The sequence below is a fragment of the Echiichthys vipera genome (genome assembly GCF_963691815.1).
Source record: "Echiichthys vipera genome assembly, chromosome: 19".
Lineage (NCBI taxonomy): Eukaryota > Metazoa > Chordata > Actinopteri > Perciformes > Trachinidae > Echiichthys > Echiichthys vipera.
In genome coordinates, this window is record NC_139844.1 from 1,155,902 (window position 1) to 1,178,885 (window position 22,984).

Genomic DNA, 22,984 nt, shown 5'->3' on the forward strand with positions numbered 1-22,984 from the left:
TTGAATGAAGCACTCCCCTGCACCCTGCCAGCTAACCTGACTGTTGCTAGATAACTCTCGTTCCGCCTAGCTCCACTCAACCATCTGGGATCGCTCCATTAGAAAGTGATTTCAGGTGGTCAAGCCAATCAGGAGCGCCGGCCAGGGTTTTATAGAGCAGAGAAACGACTGTTGTGATTCAGACAACAATGGCGGCTTGCATCGAGAAAGCAGGCGTCCACATCGATGCTGCTATTTCATCCATGTTGTCCAATCTAGTGAATATTTCTTCTTCAAAAGAACACCAGAGAACAGCTCTGAAGGCTTTTGTTGGTGGAAATCATGTCGGCTGTTCTGTTTGGCTTTTCCCTGCGTCGCTCTCATCAGCATCACAGGTGGGTTTCGACGTGAGTGGGTTGAAGCAGCATGTCAATAAAGATGACGGACAAGTGGTTTATCCAATCATACGCAAGGATTTTTGATAAGGCCCAGCCTCCTGAAATCGCTTCCCGGTCGAGCGATCCCAGATAGATGAATGAAGCAAGGCGGAACCAAATTCATCTGGCGAGAGTCAGGTTACTTGCCGGCACCTTCTGCTGAAAAAAGTCACTATGTAGACATGCCCCTTTATTCAGTTAAAAAAAATACTTTTTAAATATGGCCGCGCTAACACAACATAACAATACTGCATTCTACCAGTCAAGCAACATTTAAGTGCAAGCTAATGCACCAAACCAACATCATACTAGCCAACCTTGAGACTTCAAAAATAGGGAGGATTTGAAATCTGTTTTAGACACTTTGTTTCCTGCATTCTGGTGACTTTAAAATAATAAAATAACACTGTAACAGTATTTGTGTTAAAAACTTTAAATTTGATCAGGAAAGAATAAAGAATTTGCCCCTCTGGTGTGACCTTATATTTATCAGTCTACATTTATTGTTTCATTTCATACCTCATCATATGATATACAACATTCATAACAGTCCTGATTAATAATGCTCCTGATCATTTTTGTAAGCTCTTTGTGACACAAGAGAGGATAAATATTCTCATAAGGTGCAGCATAACTTGCTGTCAGTCACCAGTCAGTTAATTTCCCCTGTGGGTCCATATACAGTTTATAATGCAGCAAGACTGTCACCAAAACGCTCTTGCAATTGAGATACCTGTCGGTCCATATGATTCCTTGTAGTTGAGTGAATAGGCAACAATAAAGGTATCTTTATTTTCCCTTGGTCCTGACCAAATATGTGCATGTTATATGTTGATTCATGTGATTTTACTTTACAAGACAGATGTGAGTGTTGCTTTGGACAAAACAACATTAACAAGAGCGTCTGCCAAATTCATAAATGTAAATACAAAGAATATGGACGCTGGGAAAAGGTGAAGAGAGCATGGTTAGTATTTCTACTGGTGTCAGTGGGGAGTTTTGGTGTTGCATTGTCTAGAAGTCAATAGCACTTCCACCCCTGCAAGAGAAAACTGTCAGGGAAACAGCATGTTTGATGGGCGTACCTCTTCCGGAAGGCTAATGACCAAGCCATTTTCCGCCTGGCCCACCAGCGCCTGGAGGAAATACTCGCTACAGGCGGCCAGCACGGACCGGTGCCCGCGGAACTCCTTGCCCTCCACTAGGACAGTCACATCGCACAGGATATCCTGCTTCCGCTGGTCGTTGAGGCAGAGGAGGATATTGGTACAATGAACTGTCGACTCATACACATACATGGGGGCTTCAGGCTTCTCATCCACAGACATTCCGCTCACACCCTGGAAAAAGAAGCACAACAGAGGGGGGTCAGCTTATAGCGGAGCCCAGCAGGCACATACCGCAGGGCTGACATCAGCCCCGGCGGTCTGACATCAGCCCGGGCGGTCTGCTGATGATTCAACACATATGAGCCTAAATGACTGCTGCTCTCTGCTTCACATGCTCACTCGCCCCTTTAACATTTAAAATCCAGCACGTTTCTGTGCAAGGCCCTGCTCAGTGTGGACACACAAGACACCCATACATGAATCACAAAAGAGTGACTTTGAGTGTATGCACAAAGAAAGGTAATCACATCATCAAAAAAACAACACAGAACACGCTTTGTTTAAAAAACAATTAGGTTTAAATTAAAGGTAGCCAAGACAGTCCAGCCAGAAGTACTGTTTCTGTACTTTTTCTCTCCAGGGCGCACTAACACTGTCCATCCGTACCATGCCCAAGCATGTTTTTACGGCTAAAGTCTAGTTCGTTTGACCAGTGTGAGTGCCACGGCCCATTTGGGAGAGGTGGGCTTTTGTAAAGCACATTTGCACATGTAAGAGCACGAGCGTGCGCACGTGTACGAGCACAAGCAAGAGGCCTACAGCGGTTCTGACATATTTTATGTGCGCCTGTTCGGACATAGAAAAAAGAAGGACGGACCATGCGCGGACATTTAAAACAATGGCGGCGAAAGGTTCACGGGTCGATGAGTAAAAAAAGCCCCACAAAGCCAATAACATTACCATGTTTTCTGCGCTGCTTTTCATTATGTCGCCAAAAGACAGCACGCTTTTGTTAACAAAGCGACGCATCGCAATGATGTCAATCAATGCGTGTGACTTGTTACGGCGTGATGACATATAGGCAGCAAGAAGCATTCGTGCCGAGGCCTAGGTACACCAAATGACTATCGCCCCATAGATCTACTGTGCCAGTGCATTGAGCAGGTCAAACACTGGATGTGCCAAAATTTCCTTCAACTAAATGAGGATAAAACTGAGATAATTGTTTTTGGTGCTAAGAAAGAAAGGTCTAAAGTCATCCAACACCTTCAATCACTGTCCCTGAAAACCTCAAATAAAGCCAGAAATCTTGGGGTTATTATGGATTCTGATTTACATTTCGACAGTCACATCAAATCAGTAACAAAATCGGCCTACTATCACCTTAAAAATGTAACAAGACTTAGAGGGCTCATGTCAGCTCAAGACTTAGAAAAACTTGTCCATGCCTTTATAACCAGTAGGCTAGACTACTGTAACGGTCTCCTTGCAGGTCTTCCCAAAAAAACTGTCAGGCAGCTACAGCTTGTTCAGAACGCTGCTGCTAGAGTTCTAACAAAGACCAAAAAATGTGAGCACATTACACCAATTCTTAAATCATTACACTGGCTTCCTGTACGTCAGAGAATTGATTTCAAAATCCTCCTGCTCACATATAAATCACTTCATGGTCTAGGGCCGAGGTATATCACTGATATGCTCCCACTACATAAGCCTTCTAGATCACTAAGATCCTCTGAGACCAATCTGTTAGTGGTTCGCAGAGTAAACTCAAATCAAGGGAAAGCATCTTTCAGTCATTATGCAACAAACAGCTGGAATAAACTTCCTGAAGATTTGAGACTTTCACCCACTCTGACCACTTTTAAAACTAGACTGAAAACTTTTATGTTCACCTTAGCTTTCTGCTAAATCTTCGCACTTTTAACGTCCGCACTGTTTTGATTATTGTCTATGTTTTTATTCTCTTTGTCTTCCTGTAATGCATTTGAATTCATGACATGTTGTGCTGTGAAGCACTTTGAGTCTGCCTTGTGTATGAAAAGTGCTATACAAATAAAGCTGCCTTGCCTTGCCTTGCCTAGGTAGTATGAATACAAACGGTCCTGGGCCGCGGGGGGAGAGGGGGGGGCAACTACCCTAAAGCACGGGGCAGGGTACGGATGGACAGTGTGAATACGCCCCTAGAGATCCACATGTGTTTGTAATCTAAAGACTCACTGTAAAGGTATGCTGAGCAGCAAGAGAGCACCCGCTGAGGAAGAATGAGAATATAAGTAGAGGAGCAGCTTCATCATGGGATAATAACCCAAATGACAGCACAGAGATTGTTTTGTAGCCATGAGAGTAGAAACAATAAAGGAAATACTGTATAATAACTGCGTATCTGCAGCTCCAAATTAAAAACAGCACTTTTACCAAAGACTCTCTGAACTAAAGGAGCAAAATGGTAAACACTTCCTGTCTCCTTAGTGGGCGTGGCCTCGTTTGAAAGTGTAGGGAATGCCATGTGGATAAATACTGTACAATAGATGTAATTTAAATGTAACTAGTGCATGCCCGTTCAGGACCCATGCCCGTTTGGAGTGGGCTGATTGCTTGACGCTTAAAGTTCTCGAGAACCGCTGTACAGATCAACTTCACACTCACACTGCACCCCTTTAGGTCCTCAGCAACACACCTGCCAAGTCTGAAGTCAATTGGATGAATATGTTTTGAGATGTGCAAAAGACAGTCATACAAGCATACACACAGACAGACGGACAGATTACTTCCTTTATAGATAAATGATGCTGCTACAGGACCACCTATTGGCCAAATGGCACCATATTTGGTGTGGTCACTCAGTCATCATACACTAATACTCTGAACTGCTGTTCGGTGCATATGCCCAAACAACAGTCAGAGTTTTCCCCCTACCACCCGCAGGGGTAAGGAGGCGACCCTCTCGTCCACCGGGATGAACTCCAACACTGCGGCGCTCAGCCGGGGGTTTGTGAGTATCCCCACATTCGCCCGGCGCCTCACACCCTGGGCAACTCCAGAGAAGAATAGGGTCCAACCCCTATCCAGGAGTACGGTTCCAGAACCGAGACTGTGTGTGAAGGTAAGCCCCACCAGATCTAACTGGTAGCGTACCACCTCCCGCACAAGCTCCGGCTCCTTCCCCGACAGAGAGGTGACATTCCACGTCCCCAGAGCCAGCTTCTGCTGCCCGTGTCTGGTCCGTCGAGGCCCTTCACCAGAGGAGGGAGGTGCCACGTCACTTTTTCGAGCTGTGCCCGGCCGGGCTCCGTGGCAAACCCGGCCACCAGGCGCTTGCCTGGCTCCAGACAGGGGCCCCGGGCTTCCTCCGGGCAGGGTCTCTCTTCCTCTTCCTCATTTGTCCATTGAGTCTTCGTGAACCATTCTTAGTCCAGCTCCTCGCCTGAGACCACTTTGCCATGGGAGGCCCTACCAGGAGCACTAGACTCCAGACAACACAGCCCTCAGGTTCACAGGGACACACAAACCTCTCCACCACGATAAGGTGATGGTTCCCAGAGAGGTGGAACCTCTGCAGATATCTGGCTTGTAAAAAAATGGGTCCAATATTTACTTCAGGGATTATGGTGCAAAGGTATCGGTCATAATCTGTGTTCATGACATGCCGCTAGTCTCTTAAAGAGGTGGGACAGTGGACACAGCTATAGGAAATTACTGAGTTGTGCCATTTCATGTTTGGTTTTACCTTGGCGTTTCAAATAATATCGGATTAACCAGCAGGGGGGTCAAAAATAAACTGTACTGCTGCTGTGTCTCAGTTAGTTTTGGATTATTTCATTTTAACACAAATGTATTGAAGATAATGCTCTGTCTATATATTATAAACAGAAATATTAAAGGAATACTTTACATCACAACATTTTGGTATATAAATAAATGTTGCCAAAATGTATCGCCAAAGCATGCTCATCAATGAGCTTTAGAGGTGTTGGTAAATGTATGAACAGAGCCAGTCGATAGCTGTTTGCCCCTGTTTCCAGTCTTGATGCTAAGCTAAGCTAACCTCAACCTTACTCCTCAGGCACCCAGGCAACTTGTAAGAACAGCTTCAGGACACTGGAGAGACACTGTCGTCTGTGAGCATCTACTCACTGCATTAAATGAATATTATCAAATAAAACAAGTGTGTATGTGCACCAGCGGCGGCTGCTGGTCTTTCAAGCAGGGGAAGCCCATTTTTCCGGCCTACATCATGAATGTGTTTGTTTATTTAGATGCAAATTCTACCGTTCCTTTTCAAGAAAATGATCTGTGACCTTGTCGTACCAACTAGGCATCTTTTCCAGGGACTTGACCAGTGTCCTCTCAATGGCAGCAGAGCTAGGCTGCTTAAGCGGCCTGGGCCCATCGTGTTGCGCTTGTAAGGCTTGAGCCGCTTTAAACAGGAGAAGCTCCTCTCTACACCTGCAGATGTAGCTCCAACTGTTGCTACTAATGACAACAGTTTGTGCAGCTGAGGCATTGCACGGTCCAACTCCATGTCGTTCAGACCTCAGTCACTTTGAATCAAATAACTGGCCATAACTTTCCAGGACACTCTGAACGCCTCCTCTGGAAACACTCATCAAATTTCCCTTGATTGATTAATTCTAAGAAGCCCATGCTTTCCAAATTTGCATGTATAGATTTCTGTAGCGCTCCTTGGGATCCTGCAGTTGTGATAGACGGTGCTTTCTCAGGGGCTCAGTTTGCATGTCTAATGTGAGATCTTCTGCTTTGGCATAGACAGCCAGGAAAGCCCCCTCTGACCTCTTCTCCATGACGTAAGCAAGAAGAGACTCTTTTCTTGCAGTATAGAACATCTATAGATCTCTGCTGGACAATGTCAAACACCACATCAGTCTATGAGAAGATTGTTCATATGTGTACAACGTGAACACAAACTCAAAATCCTCCAGTTTCATCAGAAAGCCTTTGGCACAATCTAATGTGTCGTCATCCATGGTCTTATCTGCGATGATCTTCTCAAAAGTCTCCATGAAGGGCATCATAATTGGTTGCCACAGTGCTCACTATCCGTGATGTAAAACATGGAGCCGGAGCGTTTCTGGGCAACCTTGAGCAGCCTGCAGACTCAAGAAAAGACTTCCTTTTTGTGAATTTTGAGAAAAATGTGGCAAACCCAGAGAGAGATACAAAAAAAAATTCACTCAGATAAGTATTTAGCCCCCTGAGACAGCACCAGATTCAAACTGTGTGCATAGCAAACATTGCACTGAGGGCTATTGCTTTAAGTTTGGCCTGCAAACCATTGAGAGCTGAAGCCATGACAGCAGCCCTCATCATAGGTTTGTGCCACGAGAGTTGGACAAAGCAAGCTATATCAGTTGTCTCATCCACCTGCTATGCAAAAAAGGGAGCAGCCTGAATTTCATCTTTGAGAACTATCAGAAACAGTGGCTGAAAGAGCCGTGATCAAGTCATTTTTGGATTGAATGGGACATCCCAGAAAACACAGCCGATGACTGGAATTGTGTTGCCAGGACAGAGTCATATTTTGCTAATGTTTCTGTAAACTCCCTGTAATTCCCCTTGTTGGATGATTCACCACTCTCACCATGCCCCCTAAATGACTGCGAGGACCTTCATTTATTGCATGTTCAACCCTGACTCTGCCCAGGCAACTTAACCTTGCACATGCACTCACATGTTCATTGTGAGTGGACGTACACTTGACCAGCTCCCTCGAGTCGGCAGGAAAAATACATATAATATATGTAACTTGACAGCCAAAGGCAAGATATGAACAAGGCGACAGCACTAAGAAGACAAAGGAATAGAAATAAACAAGAGGGAAAATCTAAAATGGACCCCGAACAAGTTAGAAACGTCAACACAGACGAAGAAGCTAACGAGAAAACTGAAATGGCGAAGTACACGGAGGAGCTCAGAGCTGGGCTAACCACTGTCAAGGACGAAATAAAAGGGCTAAGAAGTGAGTTCCGCAGTGACCTAGCCACATTCAAAGGAGAGTTGAAGGGTGAGATAAGCGCAATGCGAGTGGAGATCGACCGCAAATGCTCGGAAAATCAAAAAGAGCTGCATGTTCAGGCAGCTAGCATAGAGGAAGCACAGACACGCATAGCGGAACTTGAGGAGTGGCAGGCAGACTCAGGCACACTGATGTGGGAGATGTCGGAGCGGACCCGCCGGCTACAAGATAAGCTAACGGACTTAGAAGGCAGATCACGGAGAAATATCCGTATTTATGGAGTCCTGGAAGACACAGAAAAGGACTATGAGTGGTTGAGCAAATATGTGGAGCACTTGTTGATTACTGAACTCAGACTGCCAGAAGGAACCAAGCTTCACATTCAGCGCTGTCACCGAGCCCTCGTGAAAAAACCTGGCCCAGAGGCGACCCCTAGATCAATAGTCACCAACTTTCTGCAATACGACACTAAAGAAATGATCCTATAAAAGGTATGGGGCAAAGAGAAGAAAACGATAAAGATCGCAGACAAACGAGTTTTCTTTGATCATGACTATGCGACCGAAGTCATCCAGAAGCGAAAAACATATGGAAGTATATTAAAAAGATACTAAAACAAGAAAGAATCCGGTTCCAGGCCCCGCTGGCTAAAATAAGAATATACCGGGAAGACGGAGTTAAAGTATATGAAGATGCCAGAGAGGCAGCGCTTGATATGAGAGCGAAGGGCTATACAATGGAAGATCCAGGTGAGGAGGGGGAAGCACCGGTAGCGAGGAGGAGCAACAGCGCACCGGCTCCGGAGCGAGACCAGACTCAACACCGAGGAGCTGACGGAACAGCGGGGTGGCAGTGAGCTGGCGGCATAGGAATATTACCATGCAGCCCAATTTAGATCCATAGTGTGCTGGTGTAGGCTTGACTAAGTGGAAATACATGGAAAAGGAATTTGCTGGGTACCCAATTCAGAGCATCATTGGGGATAAGGAAACCTAAAAAAAAAATACAGGAAAGAATAGACCCAATTACCTCATTCATGTTGAATCTATGGTTCAAAGTGGTCCCAAAATAAAAGATAAATTATATAAACCAACTAAAATGGCTGGCATTTGATAGTAGTTTCAAACCAAACAAATATGACGGGGTATTCAAAACATGGTTAACTAAGGGAATCACAGCATGGTGCACCCTAGAGGAGAAGGGGGAGCTGGAGAGTTTTCAAAATATGAAGGATAAATACGATCTGGGGAAGCTAAGGTATCTACAGCTAAGGGACTATTACAAGAAGAAAATCAGAAGAGATCCCCCCCATGGAAGTGTGGGGTGTAACTCATCTTCTAATCAAATCATATGCAGGAACTCCTTTTAGAACTATATCAGCATTATACAAAGCATTGACAGCAAATAAAAATTCAACCAAATACAGTATGTAAAAGAAAAATGGTAATCGGAACTCAACATAGGCATTACAAATCAACAATGGCAAGAGATGTGGAAAGCACACCAAACAACCACCAGCTCACAGTCATAGAGGGAATTCACATGGAAAAACCTGATACGATTCTTTATTACGCCTAAAATTAAAAATAAATATTCAAAAACGAATTACTTGTGTTGGGGAGAATGTGGCGAGTTAGAAGCAGGCCATGCCCATATTTTTTGTAAAGTGTAATAAAATTGTAAGGTTTTGGGGAATGGTACACAATGTCATGCAGAAGATACTGGGATATAATATCCCCATGACCTGTGAGACTCTGTACATGTGTGACCTGGATGAAGGACATATACATATTGGAGATAGATATTTGGTAAAGATATTATTGATTGCGTGTAAGAAAGCTATAACTAGAAATTGGTGTAAGGTAGACCCATCTAACCAGGATCAGTGGATGGCAATTGTCGAAGAGATATACACAATGGAGAAGATGACATTTTGTATGAGACTACAAGAGGTGCAAGGAGAGCAAAAATGGGAGAAATGGACTATATACAAGAACTCAAACAGCGATAGACACGAGGACATGGGAAACGAAGACTGAAATATTCAAGAGAGTGACTCCTTCTACTGTTTTTATTTTTATTTTATTTTTTTTTGGGGGGGGGGGGGGTTATTGTCAGTAGTGTTTTTGCAATGTCTGTTAAATGAAAACAACATTAAAAACTGAAATGAAAAAAAAAAAAAATTTTTAGATAGATCCCCAAAACCCACTTTTGACCAGACAACACATCCCTGAGATGATTTCATCAAGAGGCGTGGCCAACAGTACATTTTATTTGGGACAGCACTTCCAGTCAGCCAGCTCGCCTTGTCATACCAGGACACCTGAAAAGACCTGTTACTTTTCCCTATCTTTTGCACTATCAAAAAAGAATTCCGCCTCGGACAGCTCATCCAATCATCATGCAGAAGCCGAGCGTCCAGGCCAGCCCACTGCCCCATAGACCCCCAGAGAAGCTGAGCGTCCGATGGGCGGGACAAAGCCCAGCATTTATCCAATGATCGTCTAGTTTGGCTGCAGTGGAACAACCCACTTTACGCTTCCCCACTGAAGTCAGTAGAAGCTGAGCGTCCGACTGTGTAAAGCGCTGTGGAGCTGTGGGGATGAATGAGAAGGAAGTTGCTCCGGTTACCTGTGATAAGTAGCTGATTCTGATTAAATTAGGAAGGCTTTCTAGCGCGTATTTAGATAATGAAATGTACACACAGCAGTACATAGTTCACCACTTTTTTTTTTCTTCTTAGAACAATCACCACTGGTCTGGAGTCATGGTAATTCAGCATTACTTCACACTTCCATCAAATCCATAAACTGTATAAAAAATGGACGTAGCGTCTCTGTCGAGGTCCGTTCTCTCAACTTGATCCAGTCATCCATGCCTACAGGAGTCTCCATCTTGTCAAACTTTGACTCCGCCTCATTTCCTCTGACCAAAAAAGGGCATGTATGTGACATTGGGGGGAGGGAGATGCGTCCATCTGGCTGACGTTTACCTCCGAGGAGAAGTGAGGGCCAGAGGCTAGCTGTCACTCAAGAGGCCACGCCCCTAATAATTTATAAACTTTATCCTCCAATAAAATAAAAACTAGACTGGAACAAAAAAATTCACTAGAATGTTTTTTTTGTACCAGGCCTTAAACAGGTTTAATTATGCTGTGAAAATGGCCTGTTTAACATGGGGGTCAATGAGAAATTGCTCTATTATGAAACCTGCCCCCAGTGGACACTGGAGAACTGCAGTTTTGGCACTTCCTGATTGGATCAACCAGGAAGTCGCTGTGGTGGGGGATTGGTCAAAACACAAAACCTCAAGAAAGCTCAGCTCTGGGAACCTAACAGCCTGTGCTCCTGTCTTTTCAGCAAAACGTTCCGTTCTGCTCACGCTGAGAGAACTTGTGGTCGCAAGTTTGAAATGAACTCTACTACTCTGTGTCATCTGCTGACACAACACCACTCAGTCTGAAGCTGTTCACCCCACATTTGTTACATCTACTGCTCTGGACCCTGGTGGGTTTGTGTGATGATTCAAACTCAAGGACCCTCATAAGAGTTCTAAACTTGAGAAACTATGTACTATTTCATGAATAAAATGAAAGTTTTATTTTTATTTTTTTCTATCAAAATGAATGCCTTGACATTCTGTGACTTTGTCCCTTTGTCCTAGTTTTACACAGTGCTCCAAATTAGACTAGATGTTGTGTTTTTTTAGTTGGCTTGCAAGATATCAGCCAAATGTAGAGGTCTAGAAAAATGTGAATCCACACATACAATTGTTCTAGTTAGGCTCCTTATGTATGGAAATGTTTATGGAAAGGGATTTTTGTCAACCAGATGTGTTTTTAAGACGTCTTTGGATAAATAAAGGAAATAACATTTTTACTTCCTAGTGTTAGCAATGACCAAATAACTATGTTAAGCAAAGGAAGCTCTCACTGACTCATACTTTAATGTATGAAAAATGCTGAGCAAGAGGAGAAGTGTTACTGAAAATGAGGAAGCACAGCTAACATCCTTTAGGTGAATAGACTCAAACATTCTGTGGGATTAATTTTCCATCATTTAGAGATTCTCAGAACCAGTGGATCTGGTTACCCAACAGACACTCAAGGCCACAGGAAAGGTGGGGTGTGTGTGTGTGTGTGTGTTGCCACCACTGCACTAAGTGTGAAAATGGAGGTTGCGATGTCTTCAACTTTCAAATAGAAAGCTTCCATCTTGTGAAATTAGGAGCCCCTCAATGGGAGGGCAGAGGGGAGAACTCAACACGGCTGCTGATCAGCTGGCCCTCATCACTGTTGTGGCTGTGGTTTAGTGTTGCACGGTAAAACCTTTCTAGAAAGTTTGTAATCTTTCTACCCTGCTGTTAGAAAAAATACTATTTCTCGTTTTATTAGTGTCTATATTTTATGTAACTTTGTGTGCGCAGTAGCGTGTCTGTGTGCAGCTTCTCTCTGGTTCATCACTGCCTGCAGCCAGAGTGGGCATGGTTTCATAATGTTAATCACAGAGACAGACATGGCTGAAAGTGGCAGTCCTCCTGCCGACCGTCCTAGGCTTATTTATAAGCAGACGCACGGAGCGAAAAGGTAGCTGACAGTGTCAAGCCAATGGACGCCACACAACCCGTCTGTAAACGACGCTTTAAATCGATACAGACCAAGGAAGTCAACATGTCCAACTTGGAGAAACATGGAACTGACAGACATGAAGGCTTGTTCAAAGAGTTCAGAGAGCTGCAGGTTAGAGATAGATAACAGAAATATCCCCCTTATGTAACGTGAGGTCAAGTGAAAGTTTATTTTGTGAAGTAAACTTTTTTCACCATCAGAGTTGACCGAGGCAGTCAGGGCTCAAGCTAACTGTTGAACTGTCTGATGTGGTTCACACTTTTCACACTGGAGACATTAACTTTACCAGAACAAGTATGCTCAACACCACCAGTAATAAATGATCGATTTTAAGTCTGTACTGATAATATAATCATAGCATGTACATTTTTGTCAATCATTTATAATATCTATAATAATTTCTAGCAGTAGAAAATGGTGTGATTAGAGCACAGCCCTCCTTCAGGTCTTGGTCATTTGTGTTGTACTGTAGTCACTACTGTAGTTTGCAGGGTTTGAACTTTATCAACAGGAAGTTCAAATTGAAAATGTCCCCTTAGTGAGATGAATAAAGGATTATCTGTTTTTATGAACTGAACATGTTAAGTAGCTATAAAGCTCAGCACCTTTAAAAAACAATTATTTTTTTATTTTGACTTTTTAAGTTCAAGTGTTTTAACTAATACAAATAAGGTCATCATTTTGATATCAACCTTTGAAAAACCTGCATAGTGTTTGGCACAATCATTGCATAAGTGTTGCTCTCAACAGTTCCATTAGGATATAGAGAAGTTCTTGTATAAAATAGTACAATAAGTGATATTTCAATATAACTGTTCAGAGCGCATTGACACCCAAAGTTCTCGAGAACCGCTTTTCCAATCAACTTCACACTTTACACTGCTCTCCCTTGTGTTCTCAGCAATACACCTGCCAAGTGTGAAGTGGGAATGTTTCTTGAGATATGCAAAGGACAGTCATGCATACATTCACAGACAGATTCCTTCCTTTATAGTTGTTACAGTATCATTGGCCAAATGGCACTGAGTTTGAGTTTTTAATACTCTTAACAACATGGGTGTGGACAGATGGCTTGCCTTACTATTTCCCTAAAATAAATCCAATTCTTATTTCATTTAATTATGCAAAAGTTTGGTTGCAGTTTATTCATCATCGGATTGACTCGGGTTCCCATTAAATGCACAAATCAATTCTACATGTGGGCTAACATGTGTACAGTATTCTTCTGTATGCAGATGACATAGATTTACCATCACCATCTGAAGACAAAATTCAGCAGATGCTCTTTTATACTGAACAATGGTGGGATAAATTGATGAAGAGACTGTTTAATTAATAGGAAGAAAATAATTCACTTCATACTCATACATATCTTGGTTTCTATATTTCTATCTGAAAGGAATTGTAGGTCTTTTACAATGAGACAAAGCTAATTACAATAAGAAGTGTTTTAGTTGATGATGTAACATGTCACATGTAACATATCATTGTAGATATAATGCCTCAATGACTGCATTACCTGTTTTTGATCTCAGGTTTATGAAGAAACAAATTTAGGGTGATCAGCATCTTTGAAAACCAGAAGCAAAGGCTAATCACAGTGCAGTGAGTGGTGCTTCTGTCCAACCAGGTGCAAGAAGGCATCAAAGGAGAGCACTGGTCAATCCTCTACTATCTACTGTACAGCATACTAGAAATTACATCTGACGAGCAAATGAGCCTAGTCCACTACAAGGGAAGTGAAAATTGTGAGCTGGCTTAGCAAGGCTACATTGAGCCATGGATTGCATTGAAGTCTATTTGTCAGCCTATTTGTAGATTTGGGTTTTTTCCAAGCCTATGTCTCCATGACAACACTGTACGGGGGGATTTTTTAGTACCAGGTGTGGTCTCTTGAGTGACAGCTAGCCTCTGGCCCTCACTTCTCCTCGGAGGTAAACGTCAGCCAGATGGACGTATCTCCCTTCCCCCAACGTCACATACATGCCCTTTTTTGGTAAGAGGAAATGAGGCGGAGTCAAAGTCTGACAAGATGGAGACTCCTGTAGGCGAGTCGAATTGGATAAAGTTGGTAGAGAATAGACCTCGCTGGAGACGATACATCAATTATTTATACAGTCCATGGTTTTTACCTGTGACAGAGTTGTCGTAATGATTCGACTGGAGCAGACAGTCCAGTGTGGGGGCTGTTGTGGAACAACTATATTAGTCCAGACTTTCATGTGGTTCTGGCTGCTCTGAATGTTGTATAGTTTGCTTATTTCCACCAAACATTTCTCAGTTGGCTTCCTAAGATAATGACTTGTCTTCCAAGAATAATGTTTCCAGATGCGGTTGTGAGGTTTAGAGCCATCCAAACTTGCTATTTCTACCCTGGAATGCACATTCACTTCTCTTGGACTTCAGATGGCTTGTTGCAGTGGGAGGAAAAAACGAAGATGATACACACACACGCACACAGACATGCGCGCGCGGGCGCACACGCACACACACACACACACACACACACACACACACACACACACACAGCAAACATATTTACACACTCATACAGACAGACATATACCCAGACAAACACACCGCAAAATAGCAGGTTGTGGCCGAAATCTGATTAGAAGTGCTGATGGATGCAAAAGATTTTTTTGATTTCTTTTTACTTCCAGGGTCAGTTGTTGATGGCAGCTCTTTCTGCCACAATAACAGTGATGCCGCCAACCTCCTCTGTGAGTTGCTGACATTCCTGTGTAGATGAAAAGCACAGCGTAAGGGTGATGAGTGCGCTTCAGCAGTGGTCAGATCTAACTTCAGTGCTTACCGCTGGCTGCTCCTGGAGCAAGCCTGCTGATCTGAGGAAGGCTGATGAAGACTAATATGGCTGGAGACCCGTAAGCTTTGCATTACCCATTACACCAATTTTTTTCATTGAATTATGCAGACAAGTACACAAGAAAAAGTATAATAGTTGTACAGTGTGTCTGCTTTAAGGTGCAAAACAGCCCCAGATAAAAACAGAAAAACCCCAACATCAATCCCGCTATCCCTCCCAACAACCCACGTCAGACTGGGTCACGATGACCAACCAAGCAACTGAATCCATTACAGCAATTATTTTTGTGGAGCTATGGTGCGGCCCGCTTAAATGTGTGAAAAAGAGACCCCCACCACACTGCTGACAGTAACATCCTGTACTCAACAATGCTTTCATTATGTTTACCTGACACAGCCTTCATGTGTGAAGAGTCTGCTGTCCTTGGTCAGATCGATTGCTTACTAACACAGCGTAGGGTGTTACAGTGCAGTCAAAGCTTGAATGTAAAGGTGCTTCAGACTGCTACTAGCTACCAAAAGCGTCTACAAAAAATAACTTATTCCAATGGCAGTTCAATGATTGGATCCAGTTAACTGTATATATTTTTTATTTTATTTATTTGTAATTCATGTTGATTGTGGAGAATAAAGTTCCAAATTGCAACTTAACATGTCATGTTCTCACTGGAGCTACATAAACTTTTTCTATATAAAATGTATCAAACCGTGAGACATTAGATCTATTACAACTATCTGTTCAATCTACTGCTAAATGTTAAATTCTAAATATTCTAAAATGATTGCTGTTTTCAGAGAGAGGTGAGAGTCTCATATCTGCGTTTTAAGTACAGAGCTAGAAAAAGGATGGGGTTAGCCTAGTGTAGCATAAAGACTAGAAGCAGGGGGAAACATCTAGCTGTTTAATCTGCACACAGCAATGTAAAGATGACGATTTTTGGTTCTCGGGGAAGATGCATGCTTAGTCTTTGTGCTAAATTAGGCTAACTATGTCCTTATGCCAGCGCAGTATTTAACACATACAAGACTGATATGAAACAAAGCAAATACATCTATTTTCCAAAGGGATGATCATGTCCTTTAAGTAAAACCAACTAACATTTTGGTAAATAAAAGATTCTTGTCAAACTACAAAACATGGCGAACTGAGACTAACTCACTAACTGGAAAGATGACTTCCTCAACTTGTTTTTTCCAGGAACCAATCATACACAATTTATGATCTGAATTGAAACAGTAAATCATTACATTGAGAAACTTGAATGAGCCAATGTATTTAAATAGGCTTACTGTCGCATTATTTCATCTTTTCTTTCTTTTTATTATCACAGATTTCACTGATTGGTACCATGGAAACAAATCTGAGATACCTTGGGGGGTAGGTAAGAAAACCTTCCCCCGAATCAATCTTTAATTCATGCATCAGTATGTTAAAAGAGCAGAACTAAGACTGGACCAAGCAGACACTAGCAGAGCCAATCAGTGAGCACAACAGAGCAGGATGTTCAAGTCAGCCTTGACCTGACAGTGTGATCACGCTCAGTCGTCTTAGTTTGGCGACTTTAAATAAGGGGGATGGTAATGTGTGACAGCGTGTCATAATGTGCTCTGTGATGTGTGTCCTCCTCCCTGGGCCCCAGCAGAATCATTTGCAGGGTGTGTGGGAAGAAGAGGCGGTGCTGGGTCATGACGGAATGAAATCTATAAAAGAGCGAGGGTGGACTGACAGACTTCAGGGGCTGAACTGAGCCCCCAGTGGCAGTCTGGATGGCTATTGGTATAAAAAACATCATTCACCATTCAGGAAGCTGACATATCATCATGTTTCTCTGAGAGGCTCTGCTGCACTTGTCCACATTCATCTACAGCACAGTGATGGACAAAACAGCAATGCAATTTGTGCTTCAGGCATACAGGTATTTAACACTGCATTTTTATGTGCATATCTCATAATAGCAGGGTTGCCAGTTTAACATGCTAAATCACATTTGAAAGTTAAATGCATTCAAGCTGCTGAGGACATAATCAGGGTCCCCACTGTATTTAAGAACCTATTTTCCAGGAACTTTCCAGGACATTTCCAGGAGTTTTTCTTTAAAATACAGGTCTGCACTTGATCACAAAAGGTCATAATTTACCGGTAGGCCTAGTAGGGAGGCATTTATCCCTCAGCTTCTCAGAGAATTACAGCTTATCCTACCAACAAGTCAAGTTTGAAACCAAATATGTACCTACATTCACGTTAGAGCCACAACGATTAGTTGATTAATCAATTAATCAATTAGTTCTGAACTATTAAATTAAATTATTTTGATGACGGATTAATCATTAATCACGTGAATATTTTCTGATTTCTTTCTCTATGATAGTAAATTAAAAATCGCTTTGGGAGAGACTGACCCACATTTTCTAGAGCAAAAAAAAAACAATTAATTGAGAAAATGATAGACAGAGTAATCGATAATGAAAGTAATCATTAGTTGGAGATCTATTTTACATAGGTGATCTGAGGGCGGGCTTAAAGAAAATTTGAATTTTCTAGGACAACATGGATTATTTTCAGATTATTTGGTCTAGTCTCTAAATTTCCAGGTTTTCCAGGATGTGGGAACCCTGTTAATGACTGGACTCTATAAGGAATCACATTATTCTACTGACTCTCTGAGCTTCAGGATGTTTTCAAGAAATCATTTCATGCTTTGATATTCAATTTCAAGAAAAGCATGAAGGGGATAGTTACATATATGACATTTTTCTTGACCTTGGAAAAGGCCATCTACATCGTCAAAAATAAGACACTTACTCAAATGAAATATACTAATTATAAAAAGAGCCACCGACTCGCTTGTCAAGAGGCCTTCGACCTCATCATATGGTCTTGCTCAGTAGTCATGCTATAGATGTTCAGATCTTGTTTATCATCATCTACAGTTCAACTGCGATGCGGGCTTAATCTAACCTGACTCCATCAGATGGATTGATTCTCATTGTCTCATTGTCTCTTGTTTGAAGATCTTTTGGGAAGGGGTGAAAATACTGGTTGCTGATTGGATAGACCATCTGTCTATCAACAACATATGGGCCAAATCAAAATATCAGATCAACTAAGCGTGTGACGTACTAACAGCTTTGTGTAACGTGAATTTACGGATAAAAGGCCCAATTTCCGGAGACCGGTCCATAGTCAATATAAGGATCCAGAGAAAAAAGAGTTAGTGAGCAGCTTGCTCCATAGCTGCTCATCTCATCCGTGGAAGCCTCCATGTTGTTTACACTGAACAGTCAGTACTTCTTTCATCACACTCAAACCCGCCTTAAAACCAACGCTGATTGGTTTGGTCACTTGTCAAACTTCTCCAATTTTTCTCCGTCGCACCTTACTAGACTGATTTGAGAGTAAAATACAACGGAGCTCAGAGATCAGGATGGACTAGGCAAAAGCTCCAGAACAAGGGAATCATGGACCTTGAGTGGAAATCGACGACTTTGGTCTTATTCCGTAGTTTTGCCCGTGTAGGCGGTCATGAGAACACTGCACTTACCAAAAGTTATTGCTGAAATAAAGGAATGCAGCGACATTAAAAAGAGGCTTGATGGGGGAAACAATCTGAGCAGCACACCTGAGATGTTGGTTATAATCCGGTATTACACAGGATAAATGTGTGCGCACAACAGAGATGGTCACAAGTCACTTTTTGCAAGTCAAAAACTGAGTCCTAATCAAGTCTCTTATGGTTTTAATAAATAATAAAATAGAGTTGGAGTGTAACCATATTGTAGAATTACACAAAGTCCCAACTAATGACAGTTTATAATCTACTGTAAATAAAAAAAAGGTCTGCTGCTCTGTTTACCTGGAACTAATTACAGTCACACCTAAAACTTCAGGTCCTGCTCTCATTGGATGATTTTAAAGACGTTTGTGATTATGATCGATTTTGATATATATTCTCTGTTTTCACTTGTTCTTCGATATATTTTTTATTGTATTAAAGTCATGTATTTTGTTTTGGCTGCTGTTTGTCAGAAACGTTAGTCGTGCTGCGGCCTGTCTTGGCCAGGGCACTCTGAAAAAAGAGATTTTAAATGTCAGTGAGCTCTTCCTGTTAAAAAAAAGAGTCCTATAGCCTTTCAAATGCAGTGTAATGGCAAGCTAATAAGGTAAGTTAGGTTAAGTAACACTCAAGTTAACTGGTCGACAATAAATCTGTAACGTAAACTTGCCTTTAGCTGACATTAATAATTAACGATTATTTCGCCCGGTTTAACGGCGTTAGCCAGCAGATGGTGGCAGAACTGGAAAGAAAACACATTTCAAAAATCTCACAAAGCTAACATTAGTGGCAAGCTAACGTTGATAGTTTATGCAGCTGAGCTTAACACAGACGTCGCATTCAATGATTTTTTTTTTCTGCTTTGTCTGAAGTTATTAGAACCGGGACTGGACTGGGTCCGCTGAATATCGAACTTAGAACTAACTTCACCCTGGTCAGCAGCAGTAGGTGACGTGGTCTGCTCTCTGTGTCATCTGTGTTAGTATTGCATTTATCTCTCTATTAGATTCGATTGGTTTTAGTCAGAGTGTACATAAACCTACTCACTATATTAATCACACCCTCGACCTTGTTTTGGCTTATGGTGTGGAAATCAATGACTTAAAAGTCTTTACACAGACTCCTATTTTATCAGACCATTATTTAATAACTTTTGAATTCATATTACAGGACTACTCACCTCTGAGCATAAGTTTCTATACTAGATGTTTATGTGATAGTGCTGTAACTAAATTTAAGGAAGTAATTCCATCTGCATTTAATTTTATGCCTTATCCTAATATTCAAAATTCCTGCACTAACGCTAGTTTCTCTGAAATTGATCACTTTGTTGACAGTGTTGCAGGCTCACGACGAACAACACTCGACTTTGTTGCTCCTTTAAAAAAGAAGACAGAGGAAGTTAGCTCCATGGTATAACTCACAAACCTGTGAATTAAAACAAGTATCGCGAAAATTGGAAAGTAAATGGCCTTCCACTAAATTGGAGGAATCTGGCTTAGTTTGGCATGAAAGTCTAAAAACAAATAGGAGGGCCCTCCGTAATGCCAGAGCAGCATATTACTCATCTTTAATAGAGGAGAATAAGAACAATCCTAGATTTCTTTTCAGCACTGTAGCCAGGCTGACAGAGAGCCACAGCTCTATTGAGCCATGTATTCCTATAACCCTCAGTAGTAACGACTTCATGACCTTCTTAAATGACAAAATCCTAACTATTAGAGACAAAATCAATTCGCATGGCACCAATTTTTCTTCAAACCCAGGAACCTTAGAAACAACTGTATGACCTGATATATTCTTGGACTGCTTTTCTACAGTTGACACTAACAAATTATTCAATCATTCATTCATTCATCTTCAACCGCTTGTTGGGGTCGCGGGGGGCTGGACATCGGGCATGAGGCGGGGTACACCCTGGACAGGATGCCAGTCTATCGCAGGGCACATAGAGATGCACAGAGACAGACAACCATTCACACCTACAGGCAATTTAGAGTCATCAATTAACCTAACACGTGCATGTCTTTGGACTTTGGGAGGAAACCGGAGAACCCAGAAAAAACTCCACACTGAAAGGCCCCAGCCGGGACGCGAATCTGGAACCTCCCCGCTGTGAGGCGACAGTGCTAACCACTATTCCACCATGTCGCCCCCCTTAACAAATCAACCTCTACTAATTCCGCATCAAAGCCTTCTACTTGTCTCCTAGACTCTATTCCAACTAGGTTATTAAAGAAGTGTTACCTTTAGTTAGCACTCCTGTATAAGATATGATTAATATGTCTTTATCAGCAGGTTATGTACCACAGTCTTTTAAAGTAGCTGTAATCAAACCTCTTCTTAAAAAGCCCAGTCTTGATCCTGAGTTACTAGCTAACTATAGACCTATATCTAACCTTCTTTTTCTCTCTAAGTTTAAGTCGTATTCATCAGATAGATCTCAGTTTGTACATGTTAACGACAAATCCTCCATGCACACTAAAGTTAGTCACGGAGTTCAACAGGTTTCTGTCCTTATACCGATTCTATTCACCCTATATATGCTTCCCTTAGGAAATATTATAAGGAAGCACATTTTCATTGTTATGCTGATGATACACAATTGTATTTGTCGATCAAACCAGAAGAAACCAATCAGTTAGCTAAACTTCAAATGTGCATTAAGGAATTAAAAAGCTGGATGACCTGCAATTTTCTGATGTTACACTCAGATAAAACTGAAGTTATCGTACTTGGCCCTGAAGGTCTCCGAAACTCAATAGCTAAAGATATTGTTACTCTGGATGATGTTGTGTTGTCCTCCAGCACCACAGTAAGGAATCTGGGTGTTATTTTTGATCAGGATATGTCCTTTGATTCTCACATAAAACTAACGACAAGGACTGCATATTTTCACTTGCATAATATTGCGAAAATTAGGAACATTGGGCCTCATTTATCAAACGAGCGTACGGCAGAAAAACGTGGGTACGACCATTTCCTGGCAAACGTCGGTATTTATCAATTTTGACGTGAGCGGGAGCTACGATCAAATCTCACGTCTGGTCTGAGGTCGTGTACGCAAATTTGAGCCTGTGGATTTGTGGTGCAGCACAGCAAAATCTGACTGAAAATAATTAACAAACCTCAGCTGTCATTAAGCATAAGCAGTCACATATTAAGAACATATCAAAACGGATTCTTAAAACGAATAAAAAAATATATAAAAATTGTGGTTGGAGTGATTTATTGTACTCATGTGCGTCTGAAGGCACCATCCATGAATGATTACGCATTCATCAATTGCCAAAACTACCACCCGATAAATGTACAGGCGATGTGTGATGCCAAGCTGTCGCTTTTAAACGTGGTGGCCAGGTGGCCAGGGGGGGACACACACGATTCTTTTAAATATCAAAACAGCTGGGCTCCAGCCCCCCGCGACCCCGACATTGAATGAATGAATGAATGTGTTGGCGCGTGGCTGCAGCAAGACGCACTGCAGAGCCAAATTCATCTCCTCGGTAAGTGGCTACCCTCAATAAATTGCATTAAATCAAACAAGGTATCAGATGATTAACATCTTGGTATGGTTCTTCTAGGTGACAAAGGTATTCTCTTACGGAATACCTAATGACCCACCGGTAGCCGTATTCAGCACCCCTGCCGTGAAATGCACCCCCTCGCATTATAGGTGATATTCTGGATCAGAAGGCTGTTGTTTCCACCTAAAGGAGTATTTTATATACAGGTAACCCACAACGGTCAGACCATTGGTTACTTACAGTCTTTAAACTATTTTAAAGAGTTTAAAATCACAAACTTGGATAATAGCGAACACAAAACAACACCTTTTTTATATTCTGTGGAAATAAACTGCAGCCATAATTATAAAATGAATTAAATGGATCTTTTGAATATCAGCTATAATGCGAGGGGATGCAATTCACGGCAGGGGTGCTGAATACGGCACACCTGTCCAACAGTGCGCACAGGCGCACTCGGGTCACAGTGGAGCGCTGCTTCGGTTTAAATCCCTCGGTTTATTTTTTTCCATACAGTGTTTTTATGGGCCCCTTTTATTCCACTCTTAAGACTGACAAAAAGCACATCTTTATTTTGCTCCATCTCAGATGTCAGGATGCTGATCTGTGTGTCGGAAAAGTTTCTTTACTAACCAGCGTTCTTTCTCTCCGTGTTTGACCTCAGTGGGCGAGGCCTCCGAAACAGGAATATTTAAGGGCGTAACATGTTAAAGACGATCGAATTCAGCCGCCGCATTTATCAAGGCCCGCTCATTCATACGCTGAGATTGGTCAGATACGAATGTTTCATAAATCACACGTGGTTCCTTTCCTACGACCAATTATGCGCTCAGATCTGCACCCGTTTCCACGCAAGTTTGATAAATGAGGCCCATTGTGTCTCAGAAAGATGCAGAAAAACTAGTCCATTCATTTGTTACTTCTAGGCTGGACTACTGCAACTCCTTA

General features: G+C 42.1%; 1 protein-coding gene across 2 annotated transcripts in view; it reads right to left on the reverse strand.

The window, feature by feature from the left end:
- Window positions 1-22,984, reverse strand: part of bach2b (BTB and CNC homology 1, basic leucine zipper transcription factor 2b) — a 157,781-nt gene that overhangs the window by 51,633 nt on the left and 83,164 nt on the right. For both annotated transcript variants that reach the window (XM_083934709.1, XM_083934710.1), the window contains exon 2: window positions 1,502-1,756. In XM_083934709.1, the coding sequence (XP_083790835.1) occupies window positions 1,502-1,744 (243 nt within the window). In that variant the 5' untranslated portion in view covers window positions 1,745-1,756. The remainder of the gene's footprint in view (window positions 1-1,501; window positions 1,757-22,984) is intronic.